The 25,481-nt window shown below is 39.0% G+C and overlaps 1 protein-coding gene across 20 annotated transcripts in view; it reads right to left on the reverse strand.

Moving 5' to 3' along the window:
* Nucleotides 1-25,481, reverse strand: part of khdrbs2 (KH domain containing, RNA binding, signal transduction associated 2) — a 143,420-nt gene that overhangs the window by 25,479 nt on the left and 92,460 nt on the right. For all 20 annotated transcript variants that reach the window (XR_005281757.1, XR_005281762.1, XR_005281763.1 and 17 more), the window contains exons 7-8: nt 2,907-2,989; nt 1,438-1,496 (exon numbers count right to left, since the gene is read on the reverse strand). Coding sequence is in view for 9 of the 20 variants with exons in the window: in XM_038296429.1 (XP_038152357.1) it covers nt 1,438-1,496; nt 2,907-2,989 (142 nt within the window). In the remaining 11 variants the exon portion in view is untranslated. The remainder of the gene's footprint in view (nt 1-1,437; nt 1,497-2,906; nt 2,990-25,481) is intronic.

Raw genomic sequence — 25,481 nt, forward strand, 5'->3', positions numbered from 1 at the left:
CCAAGAGCGATTCATGTGCACACAGCAAAGGAAAGAACAGTTGTACGAAGAAATGCCTTTGAGGACAAAACCCCCAGAAGGAAAAACAGCTTGTGGCCTTGTGAGTTTTCACTGGCAAATTCAAAGTTCAAGTTAAATGCAGCTTGCAGTCAGGTATCGTAGGAGGGGTTATGTGTAAAGGAGCGTCTGTCTGGGTCAGGAAGTGGGATCCAGGGCTTTTATTCTTTGTCCCTTGGTTGTTTTTAGTAACAGTGCAGCAGCTGCTTGAATTACATGAACTGGCACCATGTTTGTGTAATCCAACAATGTGGCTATAAATTTTGGAAATATCTGAAATATTAGTCAAATTAGTCAATAGCCTTTTTTTTTTTTTTTTTTTTTTACAGTTTCAAAGGAACACTTCTGATGCCAGATATCATTAGGCATGACACTTGTTAACAGTTCTCATAAGCAGAGCAGCTCACTTATCAGAGCTGGTTAGTAACTAGTTACATTAACTCAGTTACATTTACTTAAAATAACTTTTTGTATTCATTTTATTTTTGTCTTTTACCTGAGTAAAAATATATAAAAGTATGACTATTCCAACTTGAGTAAAATTTCTGGCTACTTTGAGTAACTAAATTTAAGGAAAAAAAAAACTTTTTTTGTAAACAAAAATTCAACATAAGTACACACATCATATATCTACCAACCTACTATATTTTCCATCTGCTGAGTCTGCTGTGTCATTTAGGGTCAAGTGAAAAGCATATTGAGACCAGTAAATATCATATTGTAAATTTATTGTATACTAAAGCACTGTAACTGTTGATTTTGTTAGTTTTATAACTAGAATTTAGTATTTTAAAGTGATTCCTTCACATAAAATTGTTGTAATTACAGTAAGTTAGATATTAATCTATCTCATTCCTTAAATCCGGATGTACATATAAAGTCATATTTTGTGTAAGTTAGCACTATTTTTAACATATTAAATTAGTTGCTATGACCATGAGTGGCAATTAGAGTAGTTACTCAGTATTTAAGTAGCATTTTTATCCAAATAATTTTTCACTCTTGAGTCATTTGTTGGCTTATTCTCACTTTTACTTGAATAAAAACATGAGGTAGTTCTACTTTTAATTGAGTACAAGTTTTGGGTACTATGTCCACCTCTGGTCTTGATAAATCATACAGTGAATTAAACAATAAGAATTTTTTTTTTTACATGCTTTAGGACTTAATTAAAGTTATATAATGATTTCTACTGGTTGCTTATTAAATAATCAACCCATATTCCGCTTTAATATTGATCTCATTTTGAACTTTTTAGAATAAAAATACTGCACACTGGGTGTTTTATCAGTAATAAAAGGTGAGGGGGAGTCATTTGGATCATGAGTATAAACCTCATAAAAACAACACTGTTTCTAGGACCAGATGAGCCGCACTTACCATAGCTGTTGTACGATTCATTACTGCTTCCGTGTCCATATTTATGATATTCTAAAACACTGTGAAAACAAAACAAGATTTAGATATAATAAAAAAAAACTAAACATAACCAAAACAATGACAATAGTTAATTTAGATTGTGTTGATTTTTTTTTTATTCAGCCTCACTGATGCAGACATTTGTAGAACTTATTTTTGTTTTTTTATTCAGTTTTTTTTTTTTGTGTGCCATCATTGCATCATCATCGCACATCTGAAATGAAATTGTTAAGTTTTTATCTTTGCAAAATCCAAATTTTGACATTTTGGGCAGATGTCTTTATTATGACTTTAGAATTCTCATCTAGACCTGGGCCAGGATTATGACTTGGCCATCCCAAAACATGAATATGCTTTGATATAAATATAACACTGTAACTCTGTTGGTCCACCAAGGACCTGATATTTAGAAGTTTGGCATATGTATAAATATATTCACACTTAACAGCAAAGTTAATCTATGTAAAAGCTAATCTACATAAAAGATGCCTTGTTACAATGACAGGATGGAGACAGAAAGTCTTTGAACATGTGTGTGCTACAAGAAATAACAGTTGAATAATACTTTTAGAGAAAAAGATATGAAACAAAAATAGGCAATTAAACCTAAATGAAAAACACTATGACTTAAACATTGTGGCATGCTTATAATAAAACATAACTGAACAATAAATTGTTGATAACACGATATTGATTCCATGTCATTTTGCATTAAAATTGTGCAGCAGGACATACCATGTGGTTCTGTATGGTGGCCCTGAAGTGCAAACCACATCAACAAACCTTAAAACACATACAACATATTCTCATATCCTTCTTTTTATGCTTGCTCATTTAGAAAGAATATGTTGTTGTTTTTTGAATATGTTATCGTGTTTCTGAAAATGTTTTTTGATTTTTTTATATTGTTTTTTGAGATGTTGCTGTGTTTTCAAATGTTATTGTGGTTTTAAATATGGTTTGTTTTTTAATTTTAAATTGTGTTTAAAGATTTGTTGAAGTAGTGTGTACTGCAGGGCCACCGTATTTGAGATTTCTTATGAATCAAACAGGCTTATTTTTAACACAAATAAGTAGTGCCACAGCAGCACTCTGATTTATAGCATGCAAATACCTACAGCATCTGTGTGTATCACCAGTATAAGCTAAGGGGAGGATAGTGATGCTGTCCGCTGCAGCCAATGTTAGTTTTTTCACTGAACAACCCAGGAACTCTTTAAATGGAGCACCAAAATTAAAAAAATAAACATAAAATGTAATGTTTTTATTCAATGGAGTTATAAAAAAAACATCACTAAAGCTTCCTGAAAAAAGAAGGAAGTTGAAAAATAGCCTTTTGGGTTCGCCAAGCCACAATTATTTGATGCAATGCCAATGTTTACTTCAGTGGATGAAATATTCATCCAGCTGTGTATCTGTGTAAAAATCACCTTTTTGACTGAGAGATGTAGTTTTCACTATAGTCTCCGTAACTCTCATCTTCGTATTCTTCATCATATCCATCTTCGTAACCCTGCAGGAAAAGAAGCACACGATATTCAATTGGACAAATCTCCATGAAACTTTAAAGTAGATCCCAGTTAAAGTGATTAGATGAAACAAGCCAAGAGAGATACGTGAGCAAATTTAATCCCTCTATTCTGTAAATGCCCAAAAGCAATTATTGTTATAAGTTAGTGGATTAACATGCCTCAATTTAGATCTAAAGAAAATTTATGAGGCTTAAACTGGATTTTAAATGATAAATATGCAGATAGTTACATACTGTATGCATTTTGCTAAAAAAAGGAATTAAAATTTAGAAAATCGATTAATTTGAGAAAATTTAAATAGTGGCTTAAAAGTTATATTAACAAATATAGTTTTATATATATATATATATATATAGTTTTGACAAAGCCATGAGCATCATAAATGTTTATAAAATGTTTATAAAGGCCTATAAATGTTGGTTTTAATGGTTGATACTAAAGCATTTCTTTAATTTGAAATCTGACCGAAGTTTGGGAACTATCTGAACTCTGGAACAAATCTGAACATGATCCTAAACCGCCTGCCGGTGTTACATCAAGGAAGAGGAATGTATTGGCCAAATAGTAGAGAGAATAACAAGCCTTGGACATTACAGAACTCTGCAGTGCCTAAAAAACCTTGCTAATAACCACAAAAATATTAAAAACCACAAATGCCAACACAGGTCAAACCAAAAGGCTTTCACAATTTTACTTTGCATATCTGTACTAATGCTATGTAGCCTACATTAAACTGTAAAACACATCTATCAGCTCTGGCTTTAACCAGAAATATAAATTGGAAACCTAAGAGGTTTCATGAAAGTTAAGAACATTCATTTACTATTTGCACATTATAAACTATGTCAACTTTTAGAATTACATGTAGTTAGGGTGCACTTCATTTCATAACAATTTAAATCATTTACATACAGAAATCAGCTGTCCAGACACACATGTTTTCCCCAAAACACAAAACAGTACTATAACAAAACATCTCATGGGGTATTCTACATAAAGTAAAGAAAGTGTCTTCTAAATCCATCCACCATAGAGAACTGTTAAAAGCAACAAAAACAGCAGCTCTGTGCCTTTAAGGCCTTGCCCTTGTCTTGGCCATGGAGTGAACAAAACTTCCACTAAAGCCCAGAATCTCAACTTTTTTCAGGCAAACTTTAAAACTTCTGAAGAAGAAGCGCAAACCCACATAAACACCTTTTTTAACAAGTTAGGCTGGTCTGTGTTCTAGATGATCAACAGTTGATGATTTAATAATTCTTTTGCATTTTCAATCATTCATTCCTTAATATATTTATTTCTGTCTCTTTTATATGTCGCTTAGATTATTAATGTGACAGTGTCACACTGTCATGATCTGGCCTGTTTGCTCTCCCTTAATTAGTCATTCCTTTCACCTGTCGTTTTTCCCTCCCTGCCTCATTATTATTTATTCCTCTCACCTGTTTCCACTGGTTTATATTCAGTTCAGCCTGGGCATTCAGGGCCAGATCATTGCTTGTCTTTCTGTCAGTCTTTCTGTTCAGTTTTATTTGGTTCTTGTCCTGGATCCTAGCTGCCAGTGGAAAGAGGGTTTTAGTGTTTGTCTTGTCTCCTGATTGTCCACTCTTCCTCCTCCGTGGAGTCCTCTGGGTTTTTGGCTCATTATGGGGGGAGGTTCAGTTTTTATCAAAGTAAGCCTGACTCCAGGGGGGAGACCAGTTTAAAGTCCTGCTTCAAGTTCCGGTTCCTAAGTCCTGTCTCAGCCACCCTCTTCCACTGAGCCTTCCTGTCTGCACCTGATCCTGTCTGCTCCTGTGCGTGACCACCTGGTCATGCTTCTGGTCCAAGTCAGACTCTGAACCCTCCTGGAAGCTTGTGGATGCCTGGAAGTCTGGATCCTGCCACCCGTTTCTGTTCCTGCATGATCTGGATCCTGCCTGTTTCTGTCTGTTCCTGTCTGTTCTGGATCCCTCAGCAGGATCGGCTTCCAGCATGACCTCTGGAACTGCAGCACTGGGGACACTCGTGGTCTGGACTGTTAAACCAGGTAAGTGACCAACGCAGATAATCTTATATCAGTTTATCGTGGTCACTTACCTGTGTTTCCTCCTTAGAGTGTCTGAGATTGGGCGGTGCCCCCCCCCCCCGCCTGCTAGCAGTAAAGCACTGTCTTTACTGTCCAGCAGGACAGCATGTGACCATCATGGCTGGAGGTGGGACCTCAAGCCCTAACTCCAGCTACTGTATAATCAATTGAAAGACAACAGATTGTGTGGAGCAGGAGCCATCAGCTGGTCACATATGTTATCATAAATGCAAAAAATGATACTACTAGCTTGCTATACTGATAAAACCCACTGAAAGAAAATATTCAATTTTGATTAAAAACTTATTTTAATTGTCCTTCTTAGACTACGTTACTGCAATAATGGATTCATTCAGTTTAAATAAAACTAATCCAGTATTAAAATCTGGAGTATGAACCTCTGATGTAAATGTTATATTATACCACTGATTTTGTTGGATATCTTATAATTACCTTTTTTTTTTATCTCTTTAACTGTGAAGTGTTTACATCTCATCAGTATCATGAGGTCCCTTTGGAGACTTTTTGTGGTTTTATTGCTCGTAGTAAATTAAATGTAATTTAAATCAGTAAAGGGAAAATATCTAACCTCACCACCACTTTTTGTTCACTTTTTCAATTCCTATTGATTTAGACATATAGTCCTCTTTAAAACAGCTGTTTCTTACACTGTGAAGTGGCTAAATGTTAATAAACTCTGCAGTGATGCTTTCAGTTACGATAGTGAACAGTGAGTAATTAAGTTTTATGAGGTGAGGTGAGTGCCAAGTTGACAGTTTCTTTCCACTGGTAGAACATTGGCTACAGGTGCCACTAAACCTGTAAAAGGCTATTTCAAAACAAAAATGTTTTTAGCCCTTATTTTTACTAGCTAGAGCTTCAGAGATAATTTATTTATGTTATAAACCTAAACTTTTTATTTGCAAACTCAGTTGGATATTGACAAGCCTGAATATTCCCTTTTCAACCAAAAAAGGTATATGAATCGTAAAAGATAACATGACGTACATTTGCAAACTTTAGGCCATCAGTGTTAATATCTTACCTAATATATCCTTTACTAAATACAACTCGGATATAAGATTACCTGCTCAGGTCAACAGTATTATGCATTTTTTTTGTTCGTTTTTTAAACTGAAACATAACAATCAGTAAGATTTTCATCTTTGATTTATTGTCAAAACATCCTGAATCTTGGCCATTATTAACCATTATTGGCTTATCAATGAAACCTGCTGGCTTCCTTAGACAGAAGAGCAAACCTTTAATCTGTCTCGTTAATCTCATTGGTTGGTCTCTGTGAAGGCTAACAAAATAAAGAGGTCAGCCATAGTGTGCAGAGCCTGCCTAAAATAATTTCCATAACACTTTTGTGCATCAAACACATGCAGAACTGTTGAATAAAATGCATTATATTTGGAAAAGCTGACTCATTCAGGGATCTTGTCCTTTTAAGAGAAAAGTCAAAGCTCAGATTACTTTTTGAAATAGTCTTCTTGCTTCAAATTGCAATTTTGTAGCGGCGCTGTTTGCTGTATATTATATTATAAACTGTTCTATATATCTAGGTAATGTACAGGTTGGTCATCCCATTTGCCTGGTATGGGACGGCTCAGGGATGACTGGTAAATAGTGTCAATCAACTGCAAACACTCTGTTTGCACAAAGGGAGTAGTGAGAAATAAAATGTTCAGCCTTTAAATGTAAATAGCCTTTTTTACTATAATGATCTGGTCTTAAGAGGTACAAACATCTACAAAATTACAAAAATTTGTCATCATTGGGTTTCTTTTCTTCTATTGCTAATACCATTCTTCCCTCTCAGGGTTTTTTTTTTATCCCTGCTCCTAAATACCCTCTGGCCTGCACATTTGATAAGTTTCTTTGCTAAACACTCTCATTTAATTACAATCAAAAAATTGTATTTAAGGCATAATAACCCTTTAACCAGTTCTGCTGAGCTATAAACACAATGCCTGCTCTCCTCCCTAGATGTAGTTCTAAAACACACATTTCAAAACAATAAACACATTTCTCATATATTAAAATTTTTTATGACATAACTGTTCTATTTCAGAAGGAAAACTGTTATTCAAAATTTGTACATACTAGAACTTGAGCTGAACAGAACTTGAGCAGAAAAGGGCCATAAGGGGGACCTTTTATGTAATGCCTGTATAGAACTTGGAGAACCGATAAATCGGCTAACACAAGTGGCAAACTTTCAAAGAATTTATTTACAAGTAAATACAGTCGATTCTGCAGTAACAGGAGCTGACTAGATCTGGAATTATTGTGAGAGAAGAACTTGATCGGAGGGTCTAAAAAACTCAGTGGTGTTGAAGGTGCACTGAATGAAAACAACTAATCTTTTCATGGTGCTGTTACACCTTGACGATTTAGCCAGCCTATGCCAATATACGAAAATTGTGGCAAAATGTTGGCGTAAGTTTGATAAGTTATGGGTACATTTTGTATAAGTTATGCGCCCACTAAAGCCTGCTGGCACACATAGACATATGGCAACTATGGCAACAAATTTTGAGCATGCTCATACAGGCATAGACTGAATTACGTTCCATGTAGTTCAGTTTGGCCAGAGTAGCAAGGGCTCAAAACCGCAGCTTTCTGTCTGACAAACTGGTCTGCAGCACAGGTGTGCAGTTCCTGTTCACCCTCAATACTGTATAATTCTTTAGCAACTCCAAAGGTTTTCACCAAGTTCCTGGATAACTGCCATAGTAAGACAGCAAAGCTGTATTGCATTGTGGTTGACTTCAGCAGGGAAAGATCATCCAACTGAGACTGAAATAGTGAATTCACAATTTTGCTGAAATACTAAATTCGTCTAATTATAATTATTGATTACCTTTATAAAAAACTGAACAGGAGTAAAAACACTGACATTCTTTAAAGGAAAGGTCAGAGCACATAAAAAACAAAAAAAATAAATTAAATATTTAAAAAGTATTTCTTCCTGCAATAGTCCTTTCATTTCTAACAGCAACCCAACTGTTTTATGCAAACATTTCAAGAACAAAGCACCCTGATACCACACTCTGTGAAAAATTTCATTCATTACAACAATAGTAATCACTCTTAAAAGACCAAACATACCAAATTGAAAATGATAAGTCACAGTTTTAGAGGACAACAGAAGGCTCTTGTTTTCTTGTTTTAGTGTTAGATTTTGCTCATAAAAAGAGATTTGGTAGTATTTAAAGTGTTTGTGTATATTTATCATCATGATCTTATTTCCTCTAATCCTTTTTTGAGCTTTGTATTCAAAACATAGCCCACAATAATATAAAAATCTGCTATTTCCATTTAAAAATCAAGTCAAAATCACTATAAATGTGTAAATAAAATGCTAATCCAGACGTATCCACAATGGTACACAATGTCTTCATTTTTTTTGTCTCAGCAGCAGAGCAACAGTACAGCATTTGGTATTGGGTTTGGCTTTTTTTTTTTTTTCCCAGATTCGGGACACACAAAGAGACATCAGCATGAAGGACATTGCAGTTGCTACATAAAAAGAAATTACATTACTGCACTTGTACACAGTTTCCTTCTCCCATTGAGTAATGCTGATACAAACTGCTCTGGTTTCTGTGTAGCTTTATTTGTGTGAACATGAATTTGACTAAATTAAAGTTAGGGATTATGTGGGGGATTAAGTTGTTCAGGGGATCTTCTATTTCTCCTCTTCTTGCATGAGTCTCTCCCCACAATGGTAGAGTCAGAAACCTGCATATCTCTGTAATTAAACATTTGTGAGCTATCCTATACGGAAATTGGCTATACTAAACCACGACTGTAAAGCAGTTAGTGGATTAATTTCAGGGAAATAATGGGCAATGAAAATAAATCTTCATTTTTCTTTTTTTTTTTTCTCCTCTGTTTCACAAAGTCACCTCACAAAATTGACATTTTTTTTTCTTGTTTGAGTCAAAACACAAAGCACTTGTAAAACTTTGTCCTCATTGTGCTATCTTTATGATACTGTGTAAATCTTCACATTTGATGTTAATTTATTTGAGCAATATTTGAGCCCAAAACCATCTTAGTGCTGCAAGCCATGGGTTGAAAGTCGCTATTGCAGTTAAACTTGACTGGATCAACTTTACTCTTGCTCTACCGGCTTCCTGCCTGAACAGTCTGTTAGTCGGGAAAGCAGCAAAAATTAAAATAACATAATTAAATATCATGGACTCGAAACAATAAAAAAGTTCCCTTTTTAAAGAAGATATTAAATACTCACACTTCAGTTTTTGCTGTGCAGGCTTTTGGCTCAGCTCTCTACAGCACAACAAACCTATGCAGTAGGGCTGGGCGATATAGAAAAAAAGCTTATCGATAAAAAAAAATGTATATTGATCGATATCGATAATTATTGAAAAGATTTGAAACCATATTTTATGTGCAGCTCTGCCTGGACTTTTTATAATATTGCTAAATGATTTAATTTTAATAAAAAAACACAAACACAGACTTCGAATTAAATCTTTATTTAACCAACTTTTTTAACCATAACAGAATTGTTTTAAAGAAAAATAACTTAAGAGACCTGAGTTATGTTATTAAATACTGACAAAGAATAAACTAAAGTGACCAGAAAAGTGACCAAAATAAATATAACAAATAAATAAATGCCCCCCCACCGCCGCCCCCGTTTCCTGCTTTAACCTGAGTTATTACTTTGAAGTTTCTGGCCCCTCAGCATTTTTATCTCAATTGTTAGAACTACGTGGGAAACTGCCCAGAACTGAAAATATATATATATTTTCCGAAGATTCCTCGGAGGAGAGCCGCGTCGGGGCCTACACAGCTCGTACTCCTGCGGGTGTGAGCGGCTGAGATGATTAAAAAAAAGTTGGTTTCGTTATCAGACTGGTTTTCACTGGTTCCCGACACATTTTCTAGATGACTGTGGTTTGTTTTTGGTCCGACTTGCCATGACCGAAATACTGCCAGACTGCCGAACTACAAAAACCCTTCTTTGAAACAATTTCCTCCGCCTCTCCTTGCTGCACAGCTTCATGTGCTCTGTGTTGTGGTTTGGGAGGGCGGCGCTTGGTGACGTCGTGCCTGGGTCCGCGATTGTGATTGGTTGGGAGGAAGCAGTGACTAGCATAAACCTACATGCTAGGCTACAATGAGAAGGAAGGAAAACTGCGTTTCTTTTTTATCGAACTTTTATCGACCCTCTTTTTTTCTATTGCGCCACACGTCTATCGATCGATATATATCGTTATTGAATTATCGCCCAGCCCTACTATGCAGTGTTATTATAGCAGCAGCCACACCAATCCTTCTATTCGTCCTTAGCTCTATTCTCACGTCATTCCCGTCGATATTTGATATTTGAACACCTCCACTTGCAGCAGAAACTCTCCTCTGTACCTAAGAGGGACGGCCACATTTTTCCTGCAAAGAATGGCCTAGGACTTTAAGGACTCATCCTGGATGGCACATGTTGTAGATTTTAACAGGAGGGAGTAAACCATGAGCAAAAAGCAGAGACAAAATTCACTGGTCCAAAAACCTGACACCCTCCAGCTCTTTGTAAACCTAATTATCCACCAATGCAGACCAAAGGCCTACTCCACTTCTACAGTGGAGCGACGTCTAATAAAAGGCCCCTGACTCAATTGGGCTATACGTGTGACACGGTCAAATTGTCTCCTACAGGACCACAAAACACATGTGGCTCGCTTGTGGAAACTCATGAACTTTTGAGAATCCTGTGGACGGTGTAGAGCTTTTTTGCTGGCGTAGAACTTTCCAGGGAGGAGGAGAAGTGTGATCCCCCTATTGTTGGAACACAACCTCTAGTCACCCATCTTGTGGAGGGGGATCACCATCCCAGTCTACCGATCCAGGGGCACTGTTCCTACTTCTGGGCAACGCCCGAGAAGCGTGTCGGCCACAAAAGCCTAGCCTGGCCAACAAAACTAAACTAGGCGGACCTTAGTTCACTCTGGTAAAATCCGGGTTGACTTAAGCCAGATCTAGCTGGACCATCACAGTGCAGGACACGGAACTTTACAATGCATGCATCACAGCACCAGAATTACCCATAATGATGCAGTGCTTTACTGCTAGCAGAAAAACAAGCTGATAACCGCAAAGGAGCAATGTTGCAATGAAAATTAAGAACGAATAGAGAGCACACCTTATATCTCCAAACTTTTTTAGGCATAACTGGCAGAAATTGTTCACTGGTTTACACGTTTCTTCCATGGCTTGACAGGTTGTACAGACTACAAAATTACAAAAACAGAGTGCATGCTTGGAGCTTTTGCTTCACATCTGTAATTATCTATCCCGATTAGACTGACCCTGTTAGTCCTACCTTTATAATCTAGTAGCTCTTTATCAAACTGATATGCCGTGTATACGTCTTACCAGTCTGGCTGGCCAGGCTAACAATAGCGCAAAACATCATGACCTAAGTTACTCATGGTGGAATTCATCATCTCCTAAATCCTTGCAACTGCAGAGTTTTTGACCACCTCAGTGACTCAGTGTGAATGATGAACAAGTCAAGCTCTCAGCACCTAGCCTCTGCTTCCGCCAGGAACGCATGCCAGCCACGTTGAGGAGATCCTTTAAATATTTTTTTACTTTCCAACAATGTCCTCCGTCAAGGTCAGCTGCTCCATGCTGCCACTAAAAATGGTTCTAGCAAGGCACTTCTGCCCATCTTCACAGGCCTGGACAGTTTTCTAGATTCACCTTGAGGCTTTTTGTCCATGGTCTCAACAAATTCCTCCTCTCCCCACAGGCCACTCAAGAGCTGTATCACAGAGAACAGGCTATGCATAGAGGTGAGCTTGAGACTATTTCATTCTACCTCCTATACAAGCTCAGGTTATTTCCAGAGAAGTGACATTTTACATCCCAGGGTCAGTTTAAGAGTCATTTGATGCCGATCTCTCCTCATCTTATCTGTCTTTACTGACCTCCATACTGGTTTCATGCAAAACATACGTTCAGTTTCGAAAGGGTATTATCTGTAAACAGGGCAGCCTCTAATTAATGAGGCTTGATTCCTCTAGTTTGACACACATCTGTAAAAACAATTAACTCTGGTGCTTTTTTACACAGCAGAGGACATAAATCAAATGTTAACACAAGAGTGAATACCTCGCTCAGTGTAATTAGGACAGCAAGAACCTAAAAGCCCTTAGTACTGTGCTTCATTATCAATTGACAACCTGTATGTCCCCTGACAGTGACTGATCTTCATAGGGAGCTGCCTGTAAAAGCCTGCTCTGCATAACATAATGGGGGACTAAAATGCAATTTACTGGCTTTTGTTTCTGTGAATAGATACTGCTTTTCACCTTTTGTTGCTGCTTATATAGTGCGAACTGAGAGATTGATTCGATATGAAATCTTTTTAAATTTTCTTAGAATTGTATGCAACTGTAACTATTGATAAGCTACATTAACTATTCCAAATTACACATTAGAAGGATCTATGATAACCAGAGCTATTCTTTTTCAAATTACAGAAGATTGAATACTTGCCTCCTCAATAATGGTCTATATTTTGAAGTCAAGTAGATTAGTTAAATCTGCATGATTTTGCTTTAATAATTAGTTTGTTCTATTCCTTATTTCAATAAGAAATATTTCCTAAAGACTTAAGAAAAATAATAAAGATAAAAATTAAAGGCGCTAATAACTTTTATAGATCTCTTCTACAGCTAGAAGGTGGAATTTCATCAACTGGAACCTAAACACTCATATTACTATTTAAGCTTATCGTTGTTGTAACAGTAATCAAACATTAAGTAGTAAATTGGTAGTTTAAAGAAATGTTTTGATGGCATAGAGTTTATAGTTCATGTCTGTGATGGCAATTTTGGGGAAATATTTCTAAAAGGGGAAAAGAAATTAAAATGTTCTATGCCAACTGCATATACATTTTAGCAGCACCTGAAAACTGCTTTAGGAGAAGATGCAGAACACCTTACTGTAAAATATTATGTTTGAATTGAAACTGTTAAGTTGAAGGGGAAAGAGTACATTTTCCACAGTTTTACAATAAAAATCAGTTCAAATCACAGAACTGGCCAAAATATCATTCTGATAGGGAGGGAGCAAGAACATTTTGCAGACCCAATAGGAAACCACTTATTTTTGTTGGAAATATCATTTCTGATGTTGATATTTACCATACAGTTATTTTAATATTTAAATCTGTTTATTTGTTACATTAAAACTGAATAATAACAAGACCTAATGAACTGGAGAATTCAACTAAATAATCCAGCATATTTTAGTCAAATGTTGGTATTTACAACTGAATGATGGCCTAATTGCTTTCCCTTCTAATGCAGCTTCAGTTACTTACAGTAAACACATGCGCACAATGTATTCTGTTAAAGAATTTTGTCATTTTAGATAACTTAATGCATGGGGTGGATTCATTTTCTCAGACAAATTAATTCTACATAGTAAGTTTCCATTATACTAAATTATTGCTCAGCAGTGAAAATGAATCTTGTCGGAAATAATGCAATTACAGAGAGTATGAATCAAACACAAGAGCCGGTTCACTTTTAAGAAATTAGTTTTACATTTTATTTTTGAGAATAGAGTTAGATTCCGGTTGCATTTCATAAGGAATCTCCTTTTCAAACTTTTTCCCCCCTTAAAATTCTCCTAAAGCTCAGCCTGGAGTGATGTTAAAGCATTTATTACAGCTTCGATTCAGTTGGATTGTTTGCTTTTAAACAAAACATGCTATTAATTCTTCCAACTATTTGTACTTGCTGTCAGGGACTAAAAGTTGCATCACTCTTTCTTTCCTACTCTATATGACCACTGCTGGTATTAAGGGATACCATTTGATCCAGAAGAGATTTGATCTTAAACATTACTAAGACCAAGGTCCCAGTCTACACTAAACATCATCAATCACATGTTTTATCTGCTTCAAGCATTACTTTTCACTTTGAGTTTGAGCTTCTTTCCAGGGAGACATTCCCATCTGTCCCCTGAAGCATCTTCAAACTGCATTGAACAATAGGAAGGAGTGATAATGTTATTAAATCAGTGGCAACCTAATGAAGAATGTAAACCTTAAGATATCATAAAACATAAATAATGGCAAGTTTCTCTGCAAGGAATCTGTAATCTTCATTAATCCTAGGAACCAGATACAAACATGATCTTTCTCATGACATTTCGAAAAACTTAAAATAAAATGATTTATAGATAACCCTACATAATTGAAGGACAAATCAAAGAGACGTCTGGTAGTGGAAAGTTTAAAAAAACTACACATCAAAGCACTTTTAGTGATTAACTGGTTACGAATGGTTATTTTATTAGTTAACACACAGCTTAAAAAACCATAAAAATGGAAAACTGTTTAGAATAATTGTATGTTTTTCTTTTTCTTATAACTGCCCTTTGAAACACCTGAAGCGAAGACTGACATTTGTGTTCCAGTTACTTAAATGTTAATTACACTTCAAGAAGCAGCATCCCTTTAGGAACAATATATTGGCTTATTTGCTACTTGTGGGTTGGAGTTTTGAAAATCCCCATTAATAGCATGATCTTGTTCAGGATATCACACATTCTATTTATTTCTTCTTGTTAACTATATACAACCATACTGGTCATAGTGGTTTATCTAAAAAAAAAAAAAACTAGTAAAACAAGAAAAAAATATTTTAATCATGGCGCAATTTACTTTGTTTTTTTATGTTGAATTTATAATGTTGAAAATATGAATATATAATAATACCATATTACTAAAAAAGGGAACAATATAAATTCAATCAAATCAATTTCTGTGAAATTAAACTGCCCACTTCGAAAGCGAAACTGATTGAAAACTAATTCCACATGCATACAGATGGTTCAGACAAGAGTTGGAAATTATTGGCAATTAGCATGACACAATAAAGGAGGGGTTCTGCAGGTGGGGACCAAAGAACCTATGCTTTCCGGCTGATGTTTTGGTCACTTTTGAATGTTGGTGGTGCTTTCACACTTGTTGTAGCATGAGATGAACTCTTCAACCTACACAAAGGGCTCAGGTAGTGCAGCTCATCCAGCATGGCACATCAATATCAGCTGTGGCAAGGTTTGCTGTCTGTCAGCATAGTGTCCAGAGGGTGGAGGTGCTACTAGGAGACAGGCAAGTACTCCAGGAGACATTTAGGAGGTTGTAGGTCAACAACAACCTAGCAGCAGTACTGCTACCTCTGCCTTTGTGCAAGGAGGAACAGGAGGCAAATTCATGCATATTTTTGACCTGCAAAATGACCTCCAGCAGGTCAAAAATATGCATAAATGGTTAGAAACCGACTCCATGAGGATGGTATGAGGGCTCAGCGTCCACAGATGGTGTTGTCCTCATGGCCCTACACCATGCAGGATGCTGGGTATTTGTCAGAGAACACCAGGCAATTTGTCACTAGCACCCTGTGCTCTTCACAGATGAAAGCAAGTAAACACTGAGCAGATGTGACAGACATGACAGAGACTGGAGACACTGTGGAGAGCAATCTGCTGCCTCCAACATCCCTCAGCATGACCTTTTGGCAGAGGGTCAGTAATGGGGTGGGATGGCATTTTTTTGGAGGAGTGCACAGCCCTCCGTGTGCTCACCAGAGGTAGCATGACTGCTATTAGGTACCAAGTTGAGATTCTCCGACTGCTTTTGAGACCATGTGCTGGTGTGATTGGCCCTGTGTTCCTCCTAATGTACAATGCTAGACCTCATGTGGCTGGAATGTCAGCAGTTTCTGCAAGATGAAGGCATTGAAGCTGTGGACTAGTTGTTCCCCAGACCTTAATCCGCTTGAGAACATATGGGACATCATGTCTCAATCCATCCACCAACATCTATTGGCACCACAGACTGTCCAGTGTCTGGCAGATGCTTTAGTCCAGGTCTGGGAGGAGATCCCTTAAAAGACTATCTGCCGCCTCATCAGGAGCATGCCCAGGCATGATAGGGAGGTCACACAGGAACATGGAGGACACACACAATACTGAGCTCATTTTGACCTGTTTTGTAGACATTACATAAAAGTTGGATCAGCAGCCTGTAGTGTGTTTTTCTTTAATTTTGTGACTCCGAATCCAGGCCTCCATTACGTATGACTTTTGATTTTCATTGATGATCTTTGTTTGATTTTGTGTAAACATATTCAACTTTGTACAGAACAAAGTTACCGTATTTTCACGACCATAAGGCGCACCGTACTAAAAGGCGCACTCTCAGTTATGTGTCCCATTTCTGTATTTAACACACACATAAGGCGCACCGGACTATAGGGCGCGTTTTTTATATACAGGTAAATGTCCTCTACTACCTTGAAATACCTCTACTGCGTATTTAAAAATACAGTGGGGGCAAAACTGAGTATGACTGTGCTTTATTCATGTATTTATTACAAACTATTAATCAAACCTGGGTGCTGGCCGTGAGACAAACACATCGCAGATGACACAGCGCTGTGATCACTCCTAAATTAACTTAAAGTCCTGACACCTGCCGACGGAATTTGTTCGCTTTTATTACCGGTATCCTGGTGCCTGCAGCTAAAATTATTTAGATGAAAAACACCTGCCAGAAGCCGCGGTGAACCTGGAGGCTACCCTGCTTAGAGGCTGCTGTTGAAGGGATTTCTGCTGTCGGTGTACCGCTGGTATGTGGGGGTCTGAGCGCCTCCGACAGAAATATATAATCTGGATGAACTGACTGCAATTATGAAGTTTTCAGGTGGACTTTCTCACTTAAAAACATATTAAAACTACTTTATTCCCACTGATCACAGCAAATATAGCTGCAAGATTTAGATTATTTAGATGAAAAAACACCTGCCAGCCACCGCGGTGAAGAGGAGGAGACCCGCCCAGAGGCTGCTGTTGAAATAAGTTTTCAGGTAGAAAAATAGAGCGGGAGCAAAACTGAGTATGATTGTGCTTTATTAATGTATTTATTACAGAGTAGTAATCAAACCCATCAAAGTCATCATCCTCTGTTTCTGAATTAAACAGCTGCGCTAAATCAGACATGCCAGTTTCCCATCTTCGCTGTCAGAGTCACTTTCCGTGCCGGGCGGCTCCTCAGAAATAATGCCGGCTTTTGCGAAAGCTTGAACAACAGAGCCAGCAGACACGTTAGTCCATCTACAATCCATCCGCAAACGGTGGCGTAACTTGCCCGGCGCTGCGTTCCACTTATCCTGAAACTGTGGTCTCTGTCGGTCATCCATCGCTCCCACGCCGCTTGCAGCCTTACTTTGAACGGCCGCTTCACACCGATGTCGAGCGGTTGAAGTTCCTTTGTCAGACCTCCCGGGATAACGGCGAGCACAGCGTTAATTTGATTCACCATGTTTTTCTCATCAGCTGTGAGATGGGCACGCATGGAGTCACAGATTAACTGCGATGGTGATGCGTGGAAAAAAACACCTGTTCTCCTCACATACACCTCCCTCAGCCACGCTTTCATCATCTCCTCATCCATCCAGCCCTTTTCATTTGCGTTAATAAAATATGTCATCAGAGCGTTGTGTCTGTCTCGCTGTCAGCTCCCAGATCAGCTTCTCTGATTGGTTGATGCGGCGCTTCCAGCAGCAAAACTTCAATTTTTCCATCTCGAGCAGCAGCAGCGCGTTGGCGGTGCGTCGGATGCTTAAAGGCTGCGGGACCTTTTGCTGCACCTATACGCGCGTCAACCATTGACTTTGCATGTAAACTCGCTGCTTCTGCTGCTTCACAAAACTCGCTTCACACCGATGTCGAGCGGTTGAACAGCGAGCACAGCGTTAATTTGTTTCCCCATGTTTTTCACATCAGCTGTGAGATGGGCACGCATGGAGTCACATATTAACAGCGATGGTGATGAGTGGAAAAAAAAAACACCTGGTCTCCTTACATTCAGCCACTCTTTCATCATCTCCTCAATGGGGTGGTCTCAAAAGTCGCAGTTACAACACACATAGGGCGCACCGCACCAAAGGGCGCACCGCACATTTTGAGGGAAAAAAAAGACGTTTAAGTGCGCCTTATAGTCGTGAAAATACGGTATGTATTTAACTGTAAAGGTAAAAAAAAAAGAGATAAGTGTATGTGCCCAATGGGTTACAGTGTCTTTGCCAGTGCATATCATTATGATTAATTATTTTATTGTGAGTTAGTTAAATGGGCCAAAACAGGGGCCTAGACTAGTTCCACTGCCCCTTTTGGCCCATGTCTGGAACAGGCCACGCCCTTATGGTCCCTTGGCATTTATCACATTGGGGGAATTTTTTTATCTCTTTTTGACTTTCAAGGGGTGGGGTCATGATTTGAATGATGATAACGATTTAGACTTTAAAAGAATGTCTACAAAGCCACATTCTTAATGTCCAAGAATGTCAAGGCCACATTCCATTTATGAATCCAAGTTAACACCTCAGAAACCACTTACAGATGGCTGGACACAAATGTCTTGGATCCAACTTAATGGAGTTTGAAATGTACTGCACATAAAAATGGCCCAAACTGCGTAAAACTATAGTAGGTGTGCTAATGTAACGCTCTTATCAAATGCGCAGGTCTGACTGCAAGGCTTAATGTTAACCACAAAGAATTAGAAGTAGGAACGGCATGGAGTCATGATTGGGTGGATAATTGAGGCAACCAATGCAAAAGCTTCGTTTACATGACCATTTATTGCAGGAAAAATAATAAAGATATTAATAATAATAATAATAATAATAAAAATAACAGCAAAAACGAAACAAAAAACAATAAATTGTTCAAAAGAACCAAGAAGAGGGGAAAAAAACGCCCCAATAAATAAATAATACTTAATAATACTTCACAAAACAAATGTAGTTCAAAAGAAAGTCCAAGAGCAACGGGAGAATTGTTCTTTTCCTTTGAATACTCCCTTAGAGCTTAATTTGTTTCCATTATGGAAAGTATTGTTTGGTTTTCCTGTGTGAAAAGTGTCTTTTTTCCTACCACCAGATGGTGTGTGGGTAGCTCGCCATCCTCCGTCATCAAGCAAGTCGATGAAGGGGGGAAAAAAAAAAACCTGACCTAAAAGGCCAGAAAAACATACATTAGGCTCATATATAAATGTTATATTTATATAAGCTAAATGGGGAAAAAAAAAAAAACAAATACATACTGCTATGTATTGACTACCACTTCCCATTTTATAAAAATGAGAAGGGGTAATAAAAAGAAAAGTCCTTTTAAAAGGAAAAGTGCACTTCAAAATTCAAGTTTTCAATTTCTCAAAGTAATTAGCAGTCGTTACAACAACTAATAATAAATCAAACCAATCAACTTTAAGAATGTGATTGATCAAAGTAGCTACAAACAAAATCATATTAGGTACCAGACTTCATTGATGCACCAGCATGAAATACAACAACAACCAAAGAAATCATGGAAAACAATCAAATCTAAAGTTGAAAAGCAAGCCTTAAAATATTAAAGGTGTGGCCTTTAATTCGGCTTTAACAGTATGACTTTTTATTAAGTAAGTAATTAGTAAGTGGACTGAACTGATGTAGCAACTGATTGTCGAGTGGGTAGCTAATGCTAACTGGCGGCGCGCTACGGAAATAACGCCCCATATTATATGTGAATGAATATTTACTCACCGTCGAGTAACCGATTGTCTGAGAAGGTGGATATAACGTCAACTTGTTCTCATCAGAATGGTGTACCAGGCGTCAACAAAGCCCAGCCTGGTGAGAATTGCAGCGGGTATATTAGCGACGCTAGTATTGCAGGTAAATCATCAAGTTCAGTTGGTACTTAACAACTCACCGCAGATCCTCGAGTTCTAGTGTTTTGTATAGTGATGAGTTGAGTTGGAGATTCTGATTGTTTTATTAACAACCGACGCCACAACCAACAGTGACAAGGATCATTCAGAGGTGAGATGATCTCATCTTCTGAAGAATCTTCATTGTTAGGGTCAGGTAAGTTCACAGGCAGGTGCTTTTTCCTCTTCACAGGTAAGTTTTGTACAGGGCTCTGTTCAGCCAGGAAATTACAGGGCAACAAAAGGTCACGATGGAGTGTTCTGAGAGGTTTATCCTGGTTCTCTGGTTTTACGGTGTAAACAGGGAGGTTGCCAGCCCTCTTTACCACTACATATATGTCAGGTTCCCATCTGTCAGCCAATTTGTGCTTTCCTCTCAGTCGGACGTTTCTAACAAGGACCCTGTCGCCTACGGCAAGTTCGGAAATGGTGATATGCCGATCAAAAGAGGTCTTATTACGGGACATCACCCTTTCTGAGTTTTCCGCAGCCAACTGATGGCTGTCTTGCAGATGCGTTTTCAGTCTTTGGACATACTGCAGGTGGGATGTGGAAGTGTCCTCTTCCAGTGGTAACCCAAAAGCCACATCTATGGGAAGACGAGGTTGGCGACCAAACATTAGTTCGTAGGGAGAAAACCCAGTGACATCATTTTTAGTGCAGTTGTATGCATGAACAAGGGGTTTTACAAAATCTTTCCATCGAGATTTATTCTGCTCACTTAATGTTCCTAACATGCTAAGCAATGTGCGATTGAATCTTTCCACAGGGTTACCTCTGGGGTGATAAGGAGTTGTCCTTCCTTTATGGATGCCAGCAATATCACACAGTTCCTTGATGGCACGGGACTCAAAATCTGTTCCTTGGTCACTGTGTAACCTTTCTGGAATGCCGTAGTGGACAAAAAAAATTTCCCACAAGCATTTAGCAACAGTTCGAGCTTTCTGATTTGGTGTTGGAACAGCAACAGCATATTTTGTGAAGTGATCTGTAATCACGAGAATATCTTTCACTCTGCGATCTGGCTCCAGAGACAGGAAATCCATGCACACTAGCTCTAGAGGTCTTGAAGTCTTGATGTTAACGAGAGGTGCAGCCCGTTCTGGTAAGGTTTTCCTTTTTACACATCGTTCACAGGTTTTGATTTTGTTGTAAACATCAGTGGACATTCATGGCCAGAAGAACCGGGAACGAATCAAGTCTAATGTCCTCTCGATCCCAAGGTGGCCCATATGATCATGAAGCTGAACCATCACCATATGCCGACACTCCTCTGGTAACACTAGCTGATAGGTAACACTGCTTCCAACTTCCCGTCTCCTGAAAAGAAGGTTGTTACGGAGCTCCAGTTTATTTATTTCTCTCAGCAGGAGTGGCAGATCTGGAAGTTCATCCCTCAGCGATGGCGGTGGAGATTCCCCTCTCTCAAGCTGAGCAATCACATGTTGGATGATAGGATCAGCTCGCTGTTTGGCAGCAAGATCAGCAGTAGAGAACCGGGGCAGAACAGCAGTGGCAAATTGGGCATTGTTTGTGTAACTGTCAGGTAGGCTTTCCACATGGGCAGACAAAGAGAGAACAAGGGCATGGTCGTTGCTTGAGCTGAGCACCAGGTGGCGGTCACAGATGGCTTCAACAATGTGCTGGTCAATGGTGGTGCAACCTGGTTCCTCGAGATGATGTTGAACGAACCTTAACATTCTCTCCCTTTCTTTGCAGGATTTAAGGTCATCAGGCATCTCAGGATGTGGTCGTCGGGACAGCCCATCAGCATCTGCATTCTGTTTTCCTGCTCGGTAAACAATCTTAAAGGTAAATGTGGACAGAGCAGAGAGCCATCTATAACTTGTAGCATCAAGCTTAGCTGATGTCAAAAGGTAGGTCAACGGATTGCTGTCTGTGACCACAGTGAATTGTGTGCCATATAGGTAGTCATTAAACTTCTCAGTAACTGCCCATTTAAGTGCCAGAAATTCTAATTTATGTGCTGGGTAGTTTGATTCACTTCTGGACAGACCTCTACTTGCATAAGCTACAACTCGATTTTTGCCATTATTTTCTTGATATAGCACTGCTCCAAGGCCTGAAGAACTGGCATCATTATGGAGAGTGTATGGCTTGCGAGGATCTGCAAATATGAGTACAGGAGAAGTAGTGAGTTTTTCAATAATGGTGTTAAATGCATGCTGACAGGATTCAGTCCAACGTTCGGCAAAAGGCTCTTTTGGGTTGAAATAGTTCTGGGCTTTCAACGTAGGTTTTAGTTTCTTTTGGCTAGGTGGATAGCCAGCAGTAAGGTCATGCAAAGGTTTAACAATTGCAGAATAGTCCTTCACAAATCGCCGATAATATCCTGCAAATCCCAGGAACGATCTCAGTTCCTTCAGGTTCTTTGGCACTGGCCAAGATGCAAGGGTGGAAATTTTATCGGGATCTGTCTCCACACCATCCTTGGACACAACATGGCCAAGATACTTCACTGAAGTTTGAAAGAACACACATTTTTCAATGGACAGTTTTAGTCCAAAGTCCTTTAATTTGTTTAGGACTTTCATCAATCTTTCTTCATGTTCTTCAAGAGTTGGTGCAAAGATGATCAAATCATCAATAAAAACCAGAACTTCTTTCAGATGGAGCTCACCCATGCATTTTTCCATGAGTCGTTGAAAAGTGCTTGGAGCATTGGTCACTCCTTGAGGCATACGATTAAATTCCCAGAAGCCTAAAGGACAAACAAAAGCTGTTTTGTGCTTGTCAGCTTCTTCCATTTCTATCTGGTAATACCCAGATTTTAGGTCCAGCACAGAGAACCATTTAGAGCCTGCCAGTGCGGTGAATGCATCTTCTAGCTTCGGAAGGGAATAAGCATCTTTAATGGTTTGTAGGTTAAGTTTCCGATAATCAATACAGAGGCGCACAGAGCCATTTTTCTTACGCACCACCACAATAGGTGAAGCAAATGGAGATTCTGATTCACGGATTATTCCAGACTCAAGCAGTTCTTGAAGATGTTTTCTCACAGCATCAACATCCTGTGGATGTATAGGGCGTGGTCTTTGTTTGAATGGTGCAGGGTTAGACAATTTTATTTGATGTTTCACCTTGTCTGTACAACCAAAATCAAGGTCATGTTTGGCAAAGACCTCTGGTATGCTGTTGAGCTTTGAAATGATCCGACTTTTCCATTGTGGTGTTAGAGGTGATTCTCCAAAATTGTATTGAAAATGAGGTGTTAATGACTCTGCAGGCTTGTCATGGATTTTGACACTTTGCTCTTTTGAGATAACAGACTCTAAAGCGGCAATCTCTGCAATGGCTGCTCTCGCGGGGATGATAATTGGATGATCTGACTCATTAGTTACTACCACTGGCAGGTAACAAGGCCGATGTTGAGGTATGTTAATGAGACAGGCTTTAACCATAAGTCCCCCAGGCAGACAGGAAGAGGTTGGGTGTTCAACAACAACCACTTTCTCTTCCCTCAACACCCGTGTGGTCAAACATCCCGCAAGGACAACAGTTTGGCCAGATAATATGGTTTGTGGCTGATCAGGCTGCAGAGTCAAAACAACTGGATGTTCAGGTGAGTTTTGAACATACCTGTTCTGCAGGATCTTCAAAACAGCTTGATACCCAAAAGCAGTGGGTTTAAAAGTAGTAGACTGGCTCTCAAGGTGCTTCTTGTAGGCAATGTCCAGTGTATTTGTGCCTACTAGTAAAAGTGGATGTGTGGTTTTGGTGTCTGGGACTACCAAGGCTAGGGTGTCCACTTCAATTGGAGAGCCAAGAAATTCAGGTGGGAAAGTCAAATTTAATTCAATGTACCCAAGGTATGGTACATTCTGGCCATTGGCGCCCTCAACTTCCAACAGATTGTTCAGAGACATTATTTCATGGTCAAAGAGGTGGGTATTATAAAATGAATGTGGTACTGTAGTGACTTGCGACCCACTGTCAAGGAGGCAACTGAAGTTGGTTCCCTTTATCTGGATTTGGCCCATGCTCTTCGTACCGATGAGACCCTTAGGTAATACAAAATGTGATTCAGAATGGGGTTTGGGACAGCTGATGGTAGCAGCTCCTGGGTGTCCCTCTGCAGGAACTGCATTTAGTTTAACTGCTGACTTGACTTTTTCCCATCCCACACTTGTTGTTTCTGACGAAGCTGCTTCTTCTTTTGTTCCACAAGGCTTGGATTTGCTTTGTTGCTGCATTGGGAAGACATGTGACCATCCTCACCACAGTTAAAACAGTACCATGGCTTTGGTCTTCCAGCGGTCTGAGGTGAGGTGTTGCTGGTCCTTGGCTTAAACTTGGTCTGTTGCAGTTCCGATTTTGCATTAACAGGTGTCTTTCTGGACATGAAGGAAGACATCTGCCGTTGGAGTTGTTGAATCTGTTTTTTTAATTCTTTCAGTTCTTCATTAACTGTGTCATGACCACAAGAGCAGGTACTCTGAGACTGAATGGTCACTTTTTGTTTAGATGACTGAATGTGCCTTCTCATTAGAGATTCTTTAGCAATTTGTCTGTCCTCCTCTGTCCGGAGTGACAACAAAAGTTCAGAAAATGGGGGAGGATTGCTTTTTTTCTCCTCAAGTTGCAACTTGGAGATGACTGAGTTGTCCCAGCAACCCCGGCAGAACTGTTTAAGTAAATGTGTGTCTTTGTCTCTTGGTAATATTCCTCCTCTTTTTATTACTGTGCTAAGGGTAAGCTGCAAGCGCTGGAGATAGGAAGATGGCCGCTCTCCAGGATTTTGGAAAAGGTTTAAAAACTGAGCAAAAAGCTCCTCTCCATCCTGTACTGTCTGAAAAGCTGAATCAAGGACTTGAAGAAGAATGGAAGGTGGTGCACCAGGGCTCAAACATTTAATTAAATCTGCAGCTGGTGACAACAGACTTTCCACAATTCGCCGATTAACATGCAATCTGGAAAGGCTGGGATCAGCGAGTAACAGTTCGATTTGAGATCGCCATGAGTCATAGTCCGCTTCATTGCTTGGTTTAGGAATTTTTCCTGAAAATGAGCGGAGTCTAAGTGAAGATGTGGAAAAGTCACCATTTTTTACAACATGCTCCACCACAACTCTTTGAACGTCCTGTGGAATAAGGTCAGTCCTCGACAAAGGAACCCTCTGAGTTGGTGGTATGCGTGAGTGACTGGGTCCAGGTGGCGCTCCCTGCTGCTCAGTGGACGAATGGGTTGGAGGAGCTGAAGGGGCTTGAAGCACAGGTGGTAACATCTGCTGACTTTGCACAGACTGTGCTAGGGTGAGGATGCCTTCTTTTTTTTCTTCCTCCTCTTCATCACCACCACCATCATCATTGCCATCATCACCATCATCATCATCTCCTGTTGTCTCCAAATGTGTGCTGATTTGATCCATTACACCTTTCAGGACCTCCTCAAACCGTTTTCCACTTCGTTTGGCTATGTTCTTCAGCTCATCAATGTAGTCCATGGGAGGGCTGCTGCTACTCACTGAGGCTGCATACTCTGAAGCGAGAGAAGTAACACAAAATATCACATCTACTGTGGTTCGGGAAGGGTAATTATATGGAAAAAGGGGTTGTAGTGCATTTAATGTAGAATC

Source organism: Cyprinodon tularosa, unplaced genomic scaffold (assembly GCF_016077235.1).
Source record: "Cyprinodon tularosa strain WSP-4 unplaced genomic scaffold, ASM1607723v1 ctg37, whole genome shotgun sequence".
Taxonomy (NCBI): domain Eukaryota; kingdom Metazoa; phylum Chordata; class Actinopteri; order Cyprinodontiformes; family Cyprinodontidae; genus Cyprinodon; species Cyprinodon tularosa.